This window comes from Lepus europaeus, chromosome 5 (genome assembly GCF_033115175.1).
Source record: "Lepus europaeus isolate LE1 chromosome 5, mLepTim1.pri, whole genome shotgun sequence".
Classification (NCBI taxonomy): Eukaryota; Metazoa; Chordata; class Mammalia; order Lagomorpha; family Leporidae; genus Lepus; species Lepus europaeus.
The window spans coordinates 4,697,402-4,714,604 of record NC_084831.1 but is presented as its reverse complement, the minus strand read 5'-3'; the positions used below and the strand labels follow the sequence as shown (position 1 = coordinate 4,714,604).

Here is a 17,203-nt window from a genome sequence, read left to right as displayed (position 1 = left end):
GTACTCAAACAGTACTTTATACTTAGTGTGTCTGTGTGGGTGCAAACGGTTGAATTCTTTACTTAGTATACACATAAGTTGACCTTCTGTATATAAAGATAATTGAAAATGAATCTTTTTTAATGATTAATTTTTGCATCACTTTATTTATTTTTAAATTTTTGACAGAGTGGATAGTGAGAGAGAGAGAGACAGAGAGAAAGGTCTTCCTTTGCCGTTGGTTCACCCTCCAATGGCCGCCGCAGCTGGCGCACTGCGGCCGGCACACCGCGATGATCCGAAGCCAGGAGTCAGGTGCTTCTCCTGGTCTCCCATGCGGGTGCAGGGCCCAAGGACTTGGGCCATCCTCCACTGCACTCCCGGGCCACAGCAGAGAGCTGGACTGGAAGAGGAGCAACTGGGACAGAATCCAGCGCCCCGACCGGGACTAGAACCTGGTGTGCCGGCGCCGCAAGGCGGAGGATTAGCCTAGTGAGCCACGGCGTCAGCCCTTGAAAATGAATCTTGATGAAGAATAGGATGGGAGAGGGAGTGGGAGATGGGATGGTTGTGGGTGGGAGGGAGGTTATGGGGGGAAAATCTACTATAATCCAAAAGTTGTACTTTCAAAATTTATATTTATTAAATAAAAGTTTAAAAAAATAAAAAAAAAAACGACTAACGACATAAATGTGCAAATGATGGGCACAGCTTTCCCAGCCTCACCCAGAGACTGGGTCAGAGCGACTGTGCAGGACGCCAAAGGCACAGCTGTTTCCGGAGCACCTGCTATGCTCCAGGCACTGGATGTGTGTGCGTTAATTGCCTTTTTGTCACTCAGCAAACAGATAATGGACATTTTACAGGTTCCAAGCAATGCTTGAAACACCAGGAATACGACAGTAAACAAAAGATTCCAGCTATCCTGGAGCTTAACTGCATGGAGAGAAGTACCATCAAGATTTTCCATCATTTTCAAAAAAGACTTATTTGAAAGGTACAGTGACAGAGATGGGGGCAGGACAGAGATCTTCCATTGGCTGGAAGGCCGCAACAGCCAGGGCTGGCCCAGGCAGAAACCAGGCGCCAGGAGCCACAACTGGATCTCCCACATGGGCGCAGGGGCACAAGCACTTGGGCCATCTTCCACTGCTTTCCCAGCTTTAGCAGGGAGCTGGATTGGAAGTGGAGCAGCTGGGACTCGAACTGGCCCTCCAGGATGAAAGGCCAATGTCACAGGTGGTTGCTTAGCCCGTTACACCACACCACCAGCCCCTACAGGTTTTATCATTTGATCCATTTTTCTAATAAGCAAAGACACGTTAAATGACTTGCCTAAGCGAATCCAGGAGAGCAGTGGCAGAGCTGGGGTCTTTTTGCTCACGGGATGCCACTTTGTCACAAATTTTCAGCAGGTGCACAAACACCATGCTTCCAAAAGTGAGCGTACGTCTTGATTTGGATCATCAGATTCCGAATTGTTTCAAGGAAAGGTCTACTCCCTGAGAGGACAGGGACAGACAAGTGTAAACAGACACGCATCCTGATCTGTACCCAGACAGCTCAGATTCTAGAGTTTAATCTCAGAATGCCTTTCCAGATGAAGGCATGAAAGATTAAAAGAAACTGACCGGGGCCGGCACCAGTGCCGTGGTGCACTAGGTTAATCCTCTGCCTGCGGCGCCGGCATCCCATATGGGCGCCGGTTCTAGTCCTGGTTGCTCCTCTTCCAGTCTAGCTCTCTGCTGTGGCCTGGGAAGGCAGTGGAGGATGGCCCAAGTGCTTGGGCCCTGCACCTGCATGGGAGACCAGGAGGAAGCACCTGGCTCCTGGCTTCAGATCGGCACAGCTCTGGCTGTTGCGGCCACTTGAGGGGTGAACCAGTGGAGGGAAGACCTTTCTCTCTGTCTCTCTGTCTGTAACTGCCTATCAAATAAATAAAATCTTTTAAAAAAAGAAAGAAAGAAAGAAAAAGAAACTGACCAAAACGGTTCACTTTTGAGAATGGGACGTGTTCAGTGTGAAACTACAAACTGCCTCCTTTCTGAAGTGACAACAGGTGGCTCCGAGGGCCTCTACACTCACGTGCTGCCCTGCAGCTCTACATGAAGAGGATGGCTGGGGCCAGCAACACGGCACAGCGGGCTCAGCAGCTGCTGGCGACACCAGCATCCCACACAAGCACCCGACGAGTCATAGCTCTCCACTTCCAATCCACTTCCCTGTTAATGCATCTGGGGAGGCTGTGGGAGATGGCAGTGCCACCATGTGAGGCCACGACAGTGTTCCAGGCTCCTGGCTTTGACGTGGCCCACCCGTGGCCATAAGCCGTGTGGGACGTGAACCAGCAGATCCAAGATCCCCTCCTCTCTGTTTCTCCCTCTCCATAAACCTGCCTTTCGAATAAATGATTTTTTTAAGAAAAGCTATGATGGCTAAATTCTAATCTTGTCAGTTCACCATTACCCCAGTTGTTAGAAAATATACTTTACGGCAATGAATGAATGAAGTTTAATACCTGGATATCAACGTTCAGTTCACAAACAGGGCTTGAAATTCAGCACTCTGGGAAACCTCACCAACTATCCGAGCAATGACACGGACATTCCTCCCTCCTGACTCGTAAATGCGGCTGTGCAGAGATGGCCTGTCCACAGAGAACACAGCCTCTGCGGCCTCCACGCCGATGCAGACGACTGCTCAGGGTCAGTGCTGAGCCCATGCAAAGACCTTACTTTTATTAAAAAAAAAATTTCCCCCTTGAGTGCAGAGAGGGAGAGAAAAAGCGTAAGTGCGCTTCCATCTGCTGGTTCACTTCCCAATCCCAGAAGTGGCAGGGGCTGGGAACTCAATCCAAGTCTCCCACATGGGTGACAGGGACCAAAGCACTTGGGTCCTCACTGCTGCCCTCCAGGGTCTCCGTTAGCAGAAGCTGCAGTCAGGGAGCCAGGGCTGAGGGTGAACCCAGGTGCCATGGTGTGGCTGTCTTGACCGCTACAGCAAACGTGTGCCTCAGGAACCTGACTTAACTCAGAACCGCAGGAGGCACTGACTCCCCACTGGTGTGTTCAGGGTCAGCATCACTCGTGTCCTCGGCTTCCAGGCACGCATTCCTTCTCACGTGCCCTGCACTCTTGGAGGGTCTGGGAACGCTTCCAGGACCAGATTCAGCTGGAAGGGGGAGCTGCTCCTCTCAGCGTGGCTCCACGTTTCCCTCCACTCCCCTTTCGCTGAGGACCCAACATGGGGCTGCGGGCCTGGGGCCATGGCTAACAGAGGGGGAGATCTCATAAGGGCCTGTAGGGGGAGGGGAGAAGGGGTCAGGCAGGAAAACGGTCATGAACGTATCCCAGCAGGGAGGGGGAGCAAGGAGAGGCAGAGGCAGCTGGAGCAGACATTCTAGGTGGCCCATTGTCTCGGAGGGGGACTCTGGGGTAAGATAAGGGCTGGAGGAGGTGCAGGGAGGGGCAGCTGTGGAGGGGCCCCAGGCCCTGTGTCCTCGAAGCCTTCCACTGCCGCGGGGACACTCGTCTTCCTTAGCACCAGCGCCACCAGGTGGCCCGGGCAGCTTCTTACGCTTGTGCTTTTGCGCCTGCTCTGCCTGGATGCACGACACCCGGAGGATAAGAGGGCGCTGTATGACAGGAAGTTAACCCCTGACACAGGTTACAGCTAAGTGCAGGCAGAGCAAAAGGAACAAACACTTGCCAGTAGCAACCATGTCTACTCCAGCAACAGCAGAAAGTGGTTCTGAAAAGCTGAACAAAATTCTGGATTGGGGCCGGCGTTGTGGCACAGTAGGTAAAGCCACTGCCTGTGGTGCCGGCATCCCATATGGGCGCCGGTTCAAGTCCAGGCTGCTCCACTTCTGATCCAGCTCTCTGCTATGGCCTGGGAAAGCAGTGGAAGATGGCCCAAGTCTTTGGGCCCCTGCACCCATGTGGGAGACCTGGAAGAAGCTCCTGGCTCCTGGCTTTGCATTGGCTCAGCTACGGCTGTGGCGGCTACTTGGGGGAGTGAACCAGCGGATGGAAGACCTCTCTCTCTCTCTGCCTCTGCCCTTCTGTAGCTCTGCCTTTCAAATAAATAAATAAATCTTTAAAAAGTTTTTTAAAAATTCTGCATAAAAATTGTTATAAACTTATCTCAGAATCTCTTAATCAGTTACTTATAAAGACCAGTTTCTCAGATCTAGCATCTAAAGAAAGATCCAAATAAATGGTTGATACAAATTTAGTTCAGCATTTCACAATCTCTATTCACCCCTCATCTCCCAGGAATCACAATGGATTTGTAACAGATATACAGCAGGTGGAACATAATTCTTATATATTTCTTAAAACTCAGCTACCTGCACACCGCAACACTGAACTCTGCTTCTGCCTTCCTGCAGACGGTAGGAGCTATGGCACCAACAGGATCTTTTCCAGGAATCCATCACATATCCTGCTCTTCCTTCTGTGTGTGGGCGGGCAGGGCAGCCTTCGTGAGCCTGCCACGTTTCCATTCTGAGGCCAAAGCCATTGGCCGTGTTCCTAGGGGTGGGGGCTCCCAGGCCAGAGCAGCGGCCTCTGTGAAGAGCTGAAGACAAACTCAATTCTAATTCCTACCCATCACTGGATTTATTTCTTGACCTGCCTTCCAATAATTCTTGCAAACATTATTATAACTGTTCAAATTTTAAAAAACAGTGCCAGGGGCTGTTGCTGTGGCATAGTAGATAAAGCCACCACCTGCATTGCCAGCATCCCATATGGGCACCAATTCTAGACCCAGCTGCTCCACTTCCGATCCAGCTCTCTGTTATGGCCTGGGAAAGCAGAAGATGGACTAAGTCTTTGGACCCCTGCACCCACGTGGGAGACCTGGAAGAAGCTCAGGCTTCTGGCTTAGGATCAGCACAGCTCTGGCCATAGCAATCATTTGGGGAGTGAACCAGTGGCTGGAAGACATCTCTCTCTCTCTGCTTCTGCCTCTCTGTAACTCTGCCTTTCAAATAAATAATAAAATCTTTTTAAAAAAGTGTCAGCTTAGCATAAGCTTTTAGTTTTCTGTCTTTATATGTTTTAGTGAATTGTAATAGTATACATATAGTCCTTTATTTGAACCTTGCTTTCACTGGAAATATAATCTCCCTGAATTCTTCAGAACATTTTTTGTGAATCTTTCACTTTAAAAAATAGGTTATATATGTATGCATTTCAAACATCAACAAGTATTAAGTCACAGTTAGCAAATGCTCCCCCCTCCCTGCCGACCACCTGCCAAGTCCCTGCTGCTTCCCCTAAAGGCCTGGCCATAGCTTCGTACAGCCTCCCTCTGACCCTGTTTCCACCCAGACACCTACGTACCTTGGCCTGCAACACGCTGTTCCTTTAACTACATCCCTTGGAGGATGTTATCAATACATACAGTTACCTCGTGCTTTTGTACACTTCATACGAATCTTTTAAGATCTATGTATTTATTTGAAAGACAGAGCTACAGAAAGTGGGAGACACACACAGAGAGTGAGCAATTTTGCATCCACTGGTTCACTTCCCAGATGGCTTCAACAGTCAGCGTTGGGCCAGATCAAAGCCGGGAGCTGTATCTGAATGTCCCACAGGGGTGGCAGGGGCCCATGCACTTGGGCCATGTTTGCTGCTTTTCCCAGGACATTAGCAGGGACCTGGATTGGAAGTGGAGCACCCAGAAGGGATGCCAGCATCACAGACAACGCTACACCACAACGCCAGCCCCCACGGGAGTCTAAGAAGCCCTGCTTTTGCAGCATCTCACATATTTTAGTGTGCTGCACCTTCATGGATTTTGAAATTTTTTCTAATTCCTTTTGTGATTTTTTAAAATATTTATTTTATTTATGTGAAAGAGAGAGAGAGGGGTAGAGACAGAGATATGGGGGTCTTCCATCTACTGGTTCACTCCTCAGATGGCTACAATGGCTGGAGCTGAGCCAATCCAAAGCCAGGAGCCAGGAGCTTCTTCTGGGTCTCCCATGAAGGTACAGGGGCTCAAGGACTTGAGCCATCTTTTACTGCTTTCTCAGGCCGTAGCAGGGAGCTGGATCGGAAGTGGAGCAGCCAGGACTTGAACTGGTGCCCATATGGGATGCTGGTGCTGCAGGCCAAGGTTTTAACCTACTGTGCCACAATGCCGGCCCCTTTGTGATTTCTTAAGGATCACTGATTATTTACAAATGCTTTGATTTCTAAATGTTTGGGTTTATTATCTTAGTATTGATTTCTAATTTAATTTATTCTGACCAGAGAGTACAGTTTATATACTACCAACTCTTTTAAACTTCAGATTTTTAAATTTTTTTAAAAAATTGTTTTTTACTTATTTGAGAGGCAGAGTTATATAGAGAGGGAGAAATAGAAAAAGGTCTTCCATCCACTGGTTCACTCCCCAAATGGCCACAACAGCCAGAGTTGGCCCAATCCAAAGCCAGGAGCCAAGAGCTTCTTCCAGGTCTCTCACACTAGTGCAGGGGCCCAAACACTTGGGCCATCTTCTGCTGCTTTCCCAGGCCATAAGCAGAGAGCTGGATCAGAAGAGGAACAGCTGGGATACAAACTAGGACCACAGGTGATGGCTTAGCCTACTGGCCACAGCACTGGCCCTAAATTTGAGATTTATATTACAGTAGACTATATCTCAGTGAACACACTGCCTGCACTTGGGAAACTCATATGCTTTGCACTTACTGGGTGTCATATTTACCCAGGCATGAGTCACTGAGGTCGCAAGGGCTGTCATATCATGTTTTCCTACTCGTTCTTTGTCTAGATGGTTTATCAACTGCAGAGAGAGGGGTGTTAAATTTTACAATCATCATTATAGGAAATCCATTCATTTTCACTCTCATTTTTGCTTTTTTAAAGATTTATTTATGGCCGGTGCCGCGGCTCACTAGGCTAATCCTCCGCCTTGCGGCGCTGGCACACCGGGTTCTAGTCCTGGTCGGGGTGCCGGATTCTGTCCCGGTTGCCCTTCTTCCAGGCCAGCTCTCTGCTGTGGCCCAGGAGTGCAGTGGAGGATGGCCCAAGTGCTTGGGCCCTGAACTGCATGGGAGACCAGGAGAAGCACCTGGCTCCTGGCTTCGGATCAGCGAGATGCGCCAGCCGCAGCGGCCATTGGAGGGTGAACCAACGGCAAAAAGGAAGACCTTTCTCTCTGTCTCTCTCTCTCACTGTCCACTCTGCCTGTCAAAATAAATTAATTAATTAATTTAAAAAAAGATTTATTTATTTATTTGAGAGGCAGAGTAAGAGGGAGAGAGGGAGAGAGAGAGAGAGAAGTCTTCCATCTGTTGGATCACTCCCCAAGTGGCTGCCAGCCAGGTCAATCCAAAGCCAGGGGCCAGGAGTCTCCTCTCGGTCTCCCATACAGGTCCAAGAACCCAAACACTTGGGCCATCCTCCACGGCTTTCCCAGGCCATCAGCAGAGAGCGGGATGGGAAATGGAGCAGCCAGGACTTGAACCAGCACCCATATGGGATGCTGGTGCCACAGGTTCTGCTGTCTTTCTTCAGAAACTGTTACTAGCAAATGCACACTTATGACTTGTGTCTTTGTGGTGATTAGATGCACCTGCTAGGGCTGTCATGAACCAAGTCCTTCAGCCTCCCAATGCTCACGGCTGCACTGTATGGCTCTCCTGTCATCTATTCTCAACCCAGGCATGAATTTCCACTGAAAAAGGACTTTGCAGAGCGCATACAGCTGGGTCTTTATTTTTGCCCGTTGACAATTTTTGCCCTTTAAAGGCAATGCTCAGTTAATTTTGTGTTCATTACTAATACAGTTGGACTGGAGCTGGCTTGGTAGCACAGCCAAAGGAAGCCACTGCCTGCAACATCAACATCCCGTATTGAGTGCACTGGTTCGAGTCTCAGCTGCTCCACTTCTAATCCAGCTCCCTGCTTAGATGCCTGGTAATGCAGTACAGGATGGCCCACGCGCTTGGGCCCCTGCCACTCATGTGGGAGACCCAGATGGAGTTCCCAGCTCCTGGCTTTAATTTGGCCTGGCCCTGGCCACGGCAGCCCCTGAGGTAAAAAGATCCAGCAGATAGAAGATCTTTCTGTCTCTCCATTTCTTTATATAACTCTGCCCTTCAAATAAATAAAAATATTTTTTTAAAAATGCAGTTGGATCTACAGCTAGTATTTTATTATTTGCTTGGTCTATTCCATTTCTTTAAAAAAAAGTGGTATTGTGTTTCTGTTTTTGTTATGTTTTATCTTTTTGGCAGAGCTCATACCTGTTGTTGTGGCGTTTCTTGGTCTCTATACATTCTGGTTATTAAATCTTAATCGGTTGCATAGTTTGAAAATAATTTCTCCCATCTGTTGGTTGCCTCTTCATTTTCCTGAGTGTTTTCTTCCACAGTACAGAAGCTTCTCAATTTGATATAGTCCCATTTGTGAATTCTGGCTTTGATTGCCTGTGCCAATGTCTTGCAGGGTTTCCCCAATGTTCTCTAGTAATTTGATGGTATCACATCATAGATTTAGATCCTTAATCCATTTTGAATGGATTTTCATGTAAGGTGTAAGGTAGGGATCCTGCTTCATACTTCTGCATGTGGAGATCCAGTTTCCCAGCACCATTTGTCCTTGCTCCAGAGATGGGTTTTAGCTCTTTGATCAAATATAAGTTGGTTGTAGATGTTTGGATTGATTTCTGGCATTTCTATTCTGTTCCATTGGTCTGTCCATCTGTTTTTTTTTTTTTTTTAACCAGTACCAGACTGTTTTGATTATAACTGCCTTGTAGTATGTCTTGAAATCTGGTATTGTGATGCCTCAAGCTTTGTTTTTGTTGCATAAGGTTGTTTTAGCTATTTGAGGTCTCTTATGCCTCCATATGAATTTCGGCACCATTTTTTTCTAGATCTGAGAAGAATGTCTTTGGTATTTTGATTGGCATTGCATTGAATCTGCAAATTGCTTTCAGAAGAATGGACATTTTGATGATACTGATTCTTCCAATCCATGAACATGGAAGATTTTTCCATTTTTTTAATCTACTTTTATTTCTTTAACATTTTGCAGTTCTCATCATAGAGATGTTTGATATCCTTGGTTAAATTTATTCCAAGGTATTTGATTTTTTTTTTTTTGGTAGCTATTGTGAATGGGATTGATCTTAGGAGTTCTTTCTCGGCCATGGCACGGTCTGTGTATACAAAGGCTGTTGTTTTCTGTGTATTGATTTTATATCCTGCTACTTTACCAAACTCTTCTGTGAGTTCCAATGGTCTCTTAGTGGAGTCTTTTGCATCCCCTACATACAGAATCAAGTCATCTGCAAATAGAGATAGTTTGACTTCTTTCCGAATTTGAATCCCTTTGATTTCTTTTTCTTGCCTGATGGCTCTGGCTAAAACTTCCAGGACTGAACTGAATAGCAATGGTGAGAGTGGGAATCTTTGTCTGGTTCTGGATCTCCGTGGGAATGCTCCCAACTTTTCCCCATTCAATTAGACACTGGCCGTGGGTCTGTCATAAATTGCCTTGAATGTGTTGAGGAATGTTCCTTCTGCTTAGTTTTTATCATGAAAAGGTGCTGTATTTTATCAAATGCTTTCTCTGCATCTATTGGGATAATCATGGTTTTTGTTTTCAGTTTGTTAATGTGATGTATCACACCGATTGATTTGTGAATGTTGAACCATCCCTCCATCCCATGTGGTAAATGGACAACTTCTTTAAAGGTCAGCAGCAGAGTGACTGACACAGTCCCATCAACTGTTGCATTAATAATGGCCAACAATAACCTAACTGCTTTATGTATATCAACTGCAGTCACTGACCAATAACATAATAGGAAATACAGTTCAAAACACACAGCCAATGTAAACATGGTGAAATTTCCAAAAATAACTAACTAGATTAAAGAAAGGGAAAGATATCTATAAAATGTGGAAGTTACAACTAAGCTATAGGTGTTAATGACTTGCTTTCACTGTGCTGTTGAGAACCAAGCCCACGTTCAAAGGTGAATGTGGCACCTGACTCTGGGTGGAGCAGGAGCAGAGGCCTTGCTGTGACAGGCTCAGCGCTGCCATGCACAGGGTCTGCGCAGCTCTGCCTTCGGCTGTGGAGTGCCCTCTGGTTGGTGTTTCCAATTTCAGTATGTCTGGCATCTGAGAAACAGCTGGTGAGAGAAGAGACACTGAGAGTGAAAAGAAAAATTCCCACAGAAAATTCACGTTGAAGACCCGAAGCATTCACAGACACTGACAGACAGAAGGAAGCCTACAGGCCACGAGGAGGTAGTATCTGGCCCGGACGTTGTGATTACGGAAAACGCAGGTGAGGGTTACTGGGGAACAGGGAGGAGGACGGCTGAGGAGCACCCTCTCCGTCCAGCAGGGAAGGGCACTGCTGTTACCTTGCAGGACTCGGCTGCCAGCGGCCGTGTCTCCCTCAGAGGACGACACCGTGTTTACCTGGGACACACACTTCCTCTTCAGAGCAGGGACGCTGCAGCTCCTCAGTATCTGCAACGGCTCAAGCAGGCCGCACGTTCCCGCCTGGCCCCGCAGCGAGGCATTCCCCGCCTCTTTGCTGGTAGCCACTCCTGTGGGGACGCGTGGGCCCTCTTCTCTGAGCAAGCCCTCCCTGACCATCCCAGCCGGAACCACCAGTGCCACGGCCCTTTCTGGAATTTGCTCTTCCTGCTTCATGTGCCTGAAACCTGGGAAGCTCAGCTCTCCGCTTCTCAACGAAACAAGGGCTCCCCCCGAGAGGAGGCGCATCCTCCACAGTGTCCAGCAACTATGCGCTCCATGTGGTAGGCACTCCAGAAAAATCTACTGATTTATAGCAAAAAAAAAAAGCAGCGCAGAATGGCTATTAAAAATTATCAGAAGGCTCTACACTGATAACGTAAGCTTTTGGAAAAAGGTAACACTACATCAAAATTTGTGTCCCACACCTGGTAACACTATCCCAGTTTATCCGTGTCCCATGTCTGATGATGCTATCTATACAGTTTATCTGTGTTTCACACCCGATGATGCTATCAATACATTCATCTCCTGATAGGATGGGCTGTGCTGTGCTCCCCGCACATCCTCATAGGACTCAGTATCGACATCTTTGTTTTTCAGTGTCTTGGGGGAAGAAAAGGCCTTTTCCTCATCTGGAAGGGAATGAAAGGATGTGCCATGAAAAGCCTTTGTGAGGAAGCAAAGAACAGGTACCCAGCAAAATTAATCATGCTACTTGATTCTACAAATAGAATGCTATGCAGCTGTTAAAAATGAGTCAGATCTAAACACGCTGATATGGAAAGATGCACATCATACTTAGTAACACGAGTAAAAGAAGGAGGACCCACTACGCACAGCATGATCTCATCGATGTTTCCGGGCAGCGATGATGGAGGTTATCCTCGAAATCCTGGTCAAATGACGGGCGACAGGGGGCTTTTCAATGTGCAGCTGATGCCATGAGCATGACTCATCAATCCTGGTGTCACCAAGAGGTGGAATGACTTAGCACTGTCCATCCTTTGAGTACATGGCTCCACCATGTGAAACCCGTGTCCAGGAGAACTTCCTGTGATGACTGATAGGGTTGCTTTTCATTTGTGCTGCCCAATGTGGTGGCCACCAACACCATAGGCAGCTACTGAGCCCTTGACATGTGGCCAGAGCAATTGAGAAACCAGTGTTTTGTTTTGTCTTTTAAAGACGGTGATCACCATTGGCAGGGAATGGGAATCAAATGTGCACCACAGGATGCACTGAGTTTGAAACCTCTGCTTTGTCTCTCTCCTCTTTATTGGGGTGAGGCGGCCATTCCTCACACAGTTTTTAAAAATCCATTCAATTATCCACTTAAAAGGCAGAATGAGTCTGGACCAGGATGAAGCCAGGAGCCAGGAACTCGATCCAGGTCTTCCACGGGATGGCAGGGATCAAAGCACTTGAGCCAACACCCTCCGCACCGCCCAGGCATGTTGGCAAGAAGCCAGATTGGACATGGAGGTGGGACTGTTGGCATTCCAATGTGGGGTGCAGGCATTCCACGCAGCAGCTTAACTTGCTGTGCCACAAAGTCCACCCCTAGTAAGTTTTTCAAAGTATTATTATTATTATTATTATTATTATTATTATTGAGAGGCATAAGGCGTGTACACACAAGAGTGGGACTCCCTCTGCTGGTTTACTCTCTAAATGCCTGTAACAGGGCTAGGCCAGGGTGAAGCTGGGAGCCAGGAACTCAATACAGGTCTCCCACAGGGGTGGCAGGGACCCAAATACTTGAGCCGTCACCTGCTGCTTTCCAAGCTGCACATTAGCAGGAAGTTGGAATTGGAAGCAGAGCCAGACCCGAACCCAGGCGCTCTGGATGTCTGGACTGTTAGGAAAGACGCCCAGCCAGAACTGAGTCTCTGTGCTTTTCTTTAAGGCACCAGGTTCTATTCACATTCGTAGCTACATCCTGAACTGCCTTTATTCATATTTACAGCCCCCTAGAGTTCTGTGTCCTGGATCATCCTTCACATTTCCTGGTTGGTGTCAACAGGTTCCAACACACTTCATACACACTGACCTCCTCTCCTGAAGCCACTTGCAAAACTAAATAAATATGCCGGCGCCGTGGCTCAACAGGCTAATCCTCCGCCTAGCGGCGCCGGCACACCAGGTTCTAGTCCCGGTCTTGGCGCCGGATTCTGTCCCCGTTGCCCCTCTTCCAGGCCAGCTCTCTGCTGTGGCCCGGGAGTACAGTGGAGGATGGCCCAGGTGCTTGGGCCCTGCACCCCATGGGAGACCAGGAGAAGCACCTGACTCCTGGCTTCGGATCAGTGCGGTGCGCCGGCCACCGGCCGCGGTGGCCATTGGAGGGTGAACCAACGGCAAAAGGAAGACCTTTCTCTCTGTCTCTCTCTCTCTGTCCACTCTGTGAAAAAAAAAAAAATCCTAAATAAATACCAGAGGAAACATTGTAGATCGCTTGAAGGCTTGGTCTTTGCTGAGGACAGAAGAGTCAATGGCCTGTGCGGGAGTTTCGCAGAGTGAAGAATTAACAACCCTTGGAATTCACTAGAAAAGCATCTTAACCCTGCTCAGGGACTACAGAGCACAGCTTAAAGGGGTCATCACGCAGGCTGCTGTCTACGGGCCGTCACGCTCACAGTCTTCCACCACCCAGATGTCTTCTCCCATGTCTGCCTGGGAGGACAATGCTGCGGCTGGCCGGCGGGCTCTGACTCAGAGGAAGCGGCCAGGTTTCGGCTTGGGCGGTCCGAGTGAGTTCACCTGGCGTCTCCTCCGCCGACTGCTCTTCATTGAGCTGCACCTTGTCTCCGCTCTCAGGGTCCAACATTCCGTGCTCCCTGTCGGCCAGGGCGTCCGTCTTCAACCTTCCAAAGTGTCGCCTTAGAGGAAGTCTTCCAGTATCTCGGGCAGGAGAAATCTGAGCGTGATTTCTCCCTGCAATGGTCAACAGCGCAGGGTGTGGCAGCAGCGAGTTTGGAGGCGCAAAGCTGACGCGCAGAAGTCAGAAAGAAGTGCTCTAGCTGCCAGGCAATTTCCCCGATACTTTTTATTTATTAGAAGCCACTGGGGTTTGTGCAAGGGTCGAAAACTTGAATGTCCTCCCTGGCAATGCTCAAATCCCCAGGCTCTGTGGGAATGTATCACGCCTCTCGTAGCGATGGATGGACTGTACTCCCTGAGCAAAGAGCGCGTATTCCAATCACCACTGAGGATATCAGCAAAACTGAGAAATCCACTGGCTCTCACAGATCATCTACTTCCAGGAAGAAATCTACATAGTTTTGGTGAAGATACAAATCAAACAACTCTCCTGGCATGTGTGACATTTCCACTACTTCCTCAGGGGGAACAAGTAATGGATCCCGTTCACGCTCTGATAAATGAGACGGCAACTGAGGTGAGATTGATTCTGCTGAAGGTGCTCTTTTACAATATAGAATTTTCCCCAAAGCTCTGAAGAGAAAGAGAGAACCGTCTTTGCCACCAATAGCTTGGGCCTCTTGATTTTCAAAAACCCTATCGGGTTTTCTCCTTCGTCTCGATTTTGATAGCACAGCATCTGATTTTAACAACGCTCCTTTTTTCCTTGGCCATAAATTGTTCTCTCCTTTAGAAGAAGAACATTGGAAGCTGTTTATTGCACTTCTGATACCACCATAACATCCTTGACAGAGTAACTCTAAAGAACTTCTATCAGGGACAACAATTTTTCTTCCATTCTTATTAGCTTCCATAGTCACTATTCGATTAAGAAACTTCAGCATAATTGTTGGTACTACAGGGTTAAAACTAATATTTGAGATAGAACATTCCTCTTGAATTTCTTTGGGAAACAGTAACCTATGATTATTATCGCCACTGACACTGTCAGATTATAGATACAAGAGGACATCGACCAATCTGCACATATTTCCTTAGAACTTCATGTAAATTAGGAGAATCTCGATAAAACTGGTTAGGTAAATCTTTACCAGAACTATCTTCTTATTACTTCTTAAATCATCTCCAAGCATTTGTCGTTTGTTATACTTTGTTGCTCTCAATAGAAACTCTTTGAAAACTGCCAACTGAGATTGGTATGGAAGCAGAGGGAAGCTCGATTCAGGATTAAACATCTCTTTGAAATCATCTTTTTGGAAGTCTGATAAAACTGGATTAATCCACTCTTGTACATGAATACCATGCTCCTTTGACAGTATTTTTATAGTAGTCGTCTTTCCACTTCCAGGAGGACCTGTTCTGGTTGCCTTTCTAGAACGTGAGCTTTTAACCAGGTTTCAACTTCTTCAATTTTCTTTTTATGCACAGCAAGTTCATGCTGAGTTTCCAGTTTTATTTGTCCACCCATGACTCATTTTCAGATAGATATTCCTTTGAATTTTCTGGGCCATAAATCGGTTCTAAGGAAGACAGCTTTCCTTTTTTTCTAGCTGGAAATTTGCTACTTTCTAATGTAAAAAACACATTTTTTCTTCTATGAGTTGAGTTATTCACACCTAATGATGTGGCAGTAATAGTGGAGATGCCTGTATTCTCCAAACAATCATTGAATGATGGGTCTACCCAGTCTGTTACCTTTGTGGAAGGTATCTTTGGTCTAAGAAAAGTGTTTGACATCATAAATCTCAACAGTTCCCATCCGTAGTGTACCATCTGTAGTACAACAAAGTATAATTTGCTTTCTGGGAGCTGCATCCCCCTCGTGGGCGGAGAGGAGCCAAGGAGCGCAGGGTCGGCTCCCGGTGGAAGGGTAGCCACCCGACCCTCCTGGGCTCGGTACCGAGCCTCTTGGGGGTCCAGAACTGAGTTTTTTGTTTTTTAATTTGACAGGCAGAGTTAGACAGTGAGAGAGAGAGAGAGAGAGAGAGAGAGAGAGAGAGAAAGGTCTTCCTTCTGTTGGTTCACCCCCCCCAAATGGCCACCACAGCCAGTGTGCTACGCCGATCCGAAGCCAGGAGCCAGGTGCTTCCTCCTGGTCTCCCACACGGGTGCAGGGACCCAAATACCTGGGCCATCCTGCACTGCCTTCCTGGGCCACAGCAGAGAGCTGGACTGGAAGAAGAGCAACTGGGACTAGGACCCGGCACCCACACAGGATGCTGGCGCTTCAGGTGGAGGATTAACCAAGTGAGCCACAGCGCCGGCCCCAGAACTGAGTTTTTAATTGTACTTATTTGTATTTTACTTGAATTTACACTGGACCGCACAGGGACAGAGAAAAAAAAAGGCCCCAGGCTTGAGCTGTGAGGGACTTAAACCTTCTTACAGAGGCAGAGAAGCTGCAAGGAGACTGCAAAACAGCAGCCAGAAAGGCAAGAAGCAGCCTGCGAAATACAGCAAGGCAGAGGCTGTGTCAAGGGGCCACGCTGTCTACCTCTACTATCAACACCGCCGACAGCTGTGTGACAGGTATGGACTGCTAATGCTGTTAAGCCAGGGTGGCTTTAGCTGGAAATAGCGGCATCCACCAGCCTGGGCACTATCCCCGGATTCAAGCATCTCCCAGGGTCTTGATACAGGACAGAATGTTGCTGACAGTGCCACATCCAAGGCAGGTGACGAGAAACTGCACAGTGCAGGGGGCGTGAAGGGCAGCGACTGTGAGACCACAGAGTGGGGATGGAAGCTAGGGCACTGATGGGAGATCCGGGCCGGGGCACTGGGGAGGGGGTTGGCTGGCCTGATGATTAGGAAACATTTAGGAACCTCGGCTTTAAGACCTCCCAGGGAATCTTCTCTGACAGCACATGGGGTGATGACACAGAGTGGGAATGCTAGTTAGAGGAAGCTGGTGGATTCAAGGGACCAAAATTTTAAAAATCAATAAAAATAAAAACATCTTTTTAAGAAGCTGCTTCTGGTCTCTTGTGCCCTTACAGGAGACAGCAGGAGCAGTGAATGGAATGCTCAATTCCTTACCACGGTAGAGAGAGGAAAGCAGAGGGGAGGACTTCCAGTCTGGAGCAGCCCTGTGGGCTCCGCACGGGCCTCCCTCCTGACGTCCCCTGCTGGACAGTGTCAAGCAAACGTCAGGGTCTGAGGAGCTGGGGCCTTCAGGAAGTGACCACAGATGAGGGCAGAGCCCACGGGATGGCAACAGTGGCCCTGTGCCAGAGCTGAAGGGGACAAGCGAAGTGTGAGAATGGAGTCCCTGAAGGATGACATCCTGGAAGCCGGGTCAGGGCCCCTCCGGACACTGACCCTGCCAGCACCCTGATCTTGGACAGAACGGAAATAAACTTCTGTCGTCTACAAATCATGTGATCTCGTGTATTCTGCTACAGCAGCTCAAAGTGACTAAGACAGGCTCTCAGCGTGGTCACCTGTGGGGACAGCGGCTGCTACATTTGTGGGGTAAATCACATCGAGTCCTGGAAACACAGCTGTCACTGCTGCTGCTGCTGTCACCGGCCTTCGGTAACACAAGTTTCACCTCCACCGTGTAACAGGGCCATTAACAACACTTAGTGGCCAAAATCCATCATGACTTCCAAAATTATATTAACATTCAGGGAGAAAAATCAAGACAAAGATATCTAAATTAAAAAGTTAACCTGGCCGGCGCCATGGCTCAACAGGCTAATCCTCCGCCTTGCGGCACCAGCACACCGGGTTCTAGTCCCGGTCGGGGCACCGATCCTGTCCCGGTTGCCCCTCTTCCAGGCCAGCTCTCTGCTGTGGCCAGGGAGTGCAGTGGAGGAT

The 17,203-nt window shown here is 48.1% G+C and overlaps 1 protein-coding gene and 1 pseudogene across 1 annotated transcript in view; both read right to left on the bottom strand.

Moving 5' to 3' along the window:
* Positions 1-17,203, bottom strand: part of PER3 (period circadian regulator 3) — a 30,726-nt gene that overhangs the window by 4,828 nt on the left and 8,695 nt on the right. The window contains 6 exon segments of the mRNA XM_062193845.1: positions 4,392-4,422; positions 4,424-4,487; positions 10,006-10,146; positions 10,252-10,314; positions 10,384-10,572; positions 11,005-11,136. Coding sequence (XP_062049829.1) covers positions 4,392-4,422; positions 4,424-4,487; positions 10,006-10,146; positions 10,252-10,314; positions 10,384-10,572; positions 11,005-11,136 — 620 coding nt within the window.
* LOC133760475 (cell cycle checkpoint protein RAD17-like) lies at positions 13,118-15,118 on the bottom strand (annotated as a pseudogene).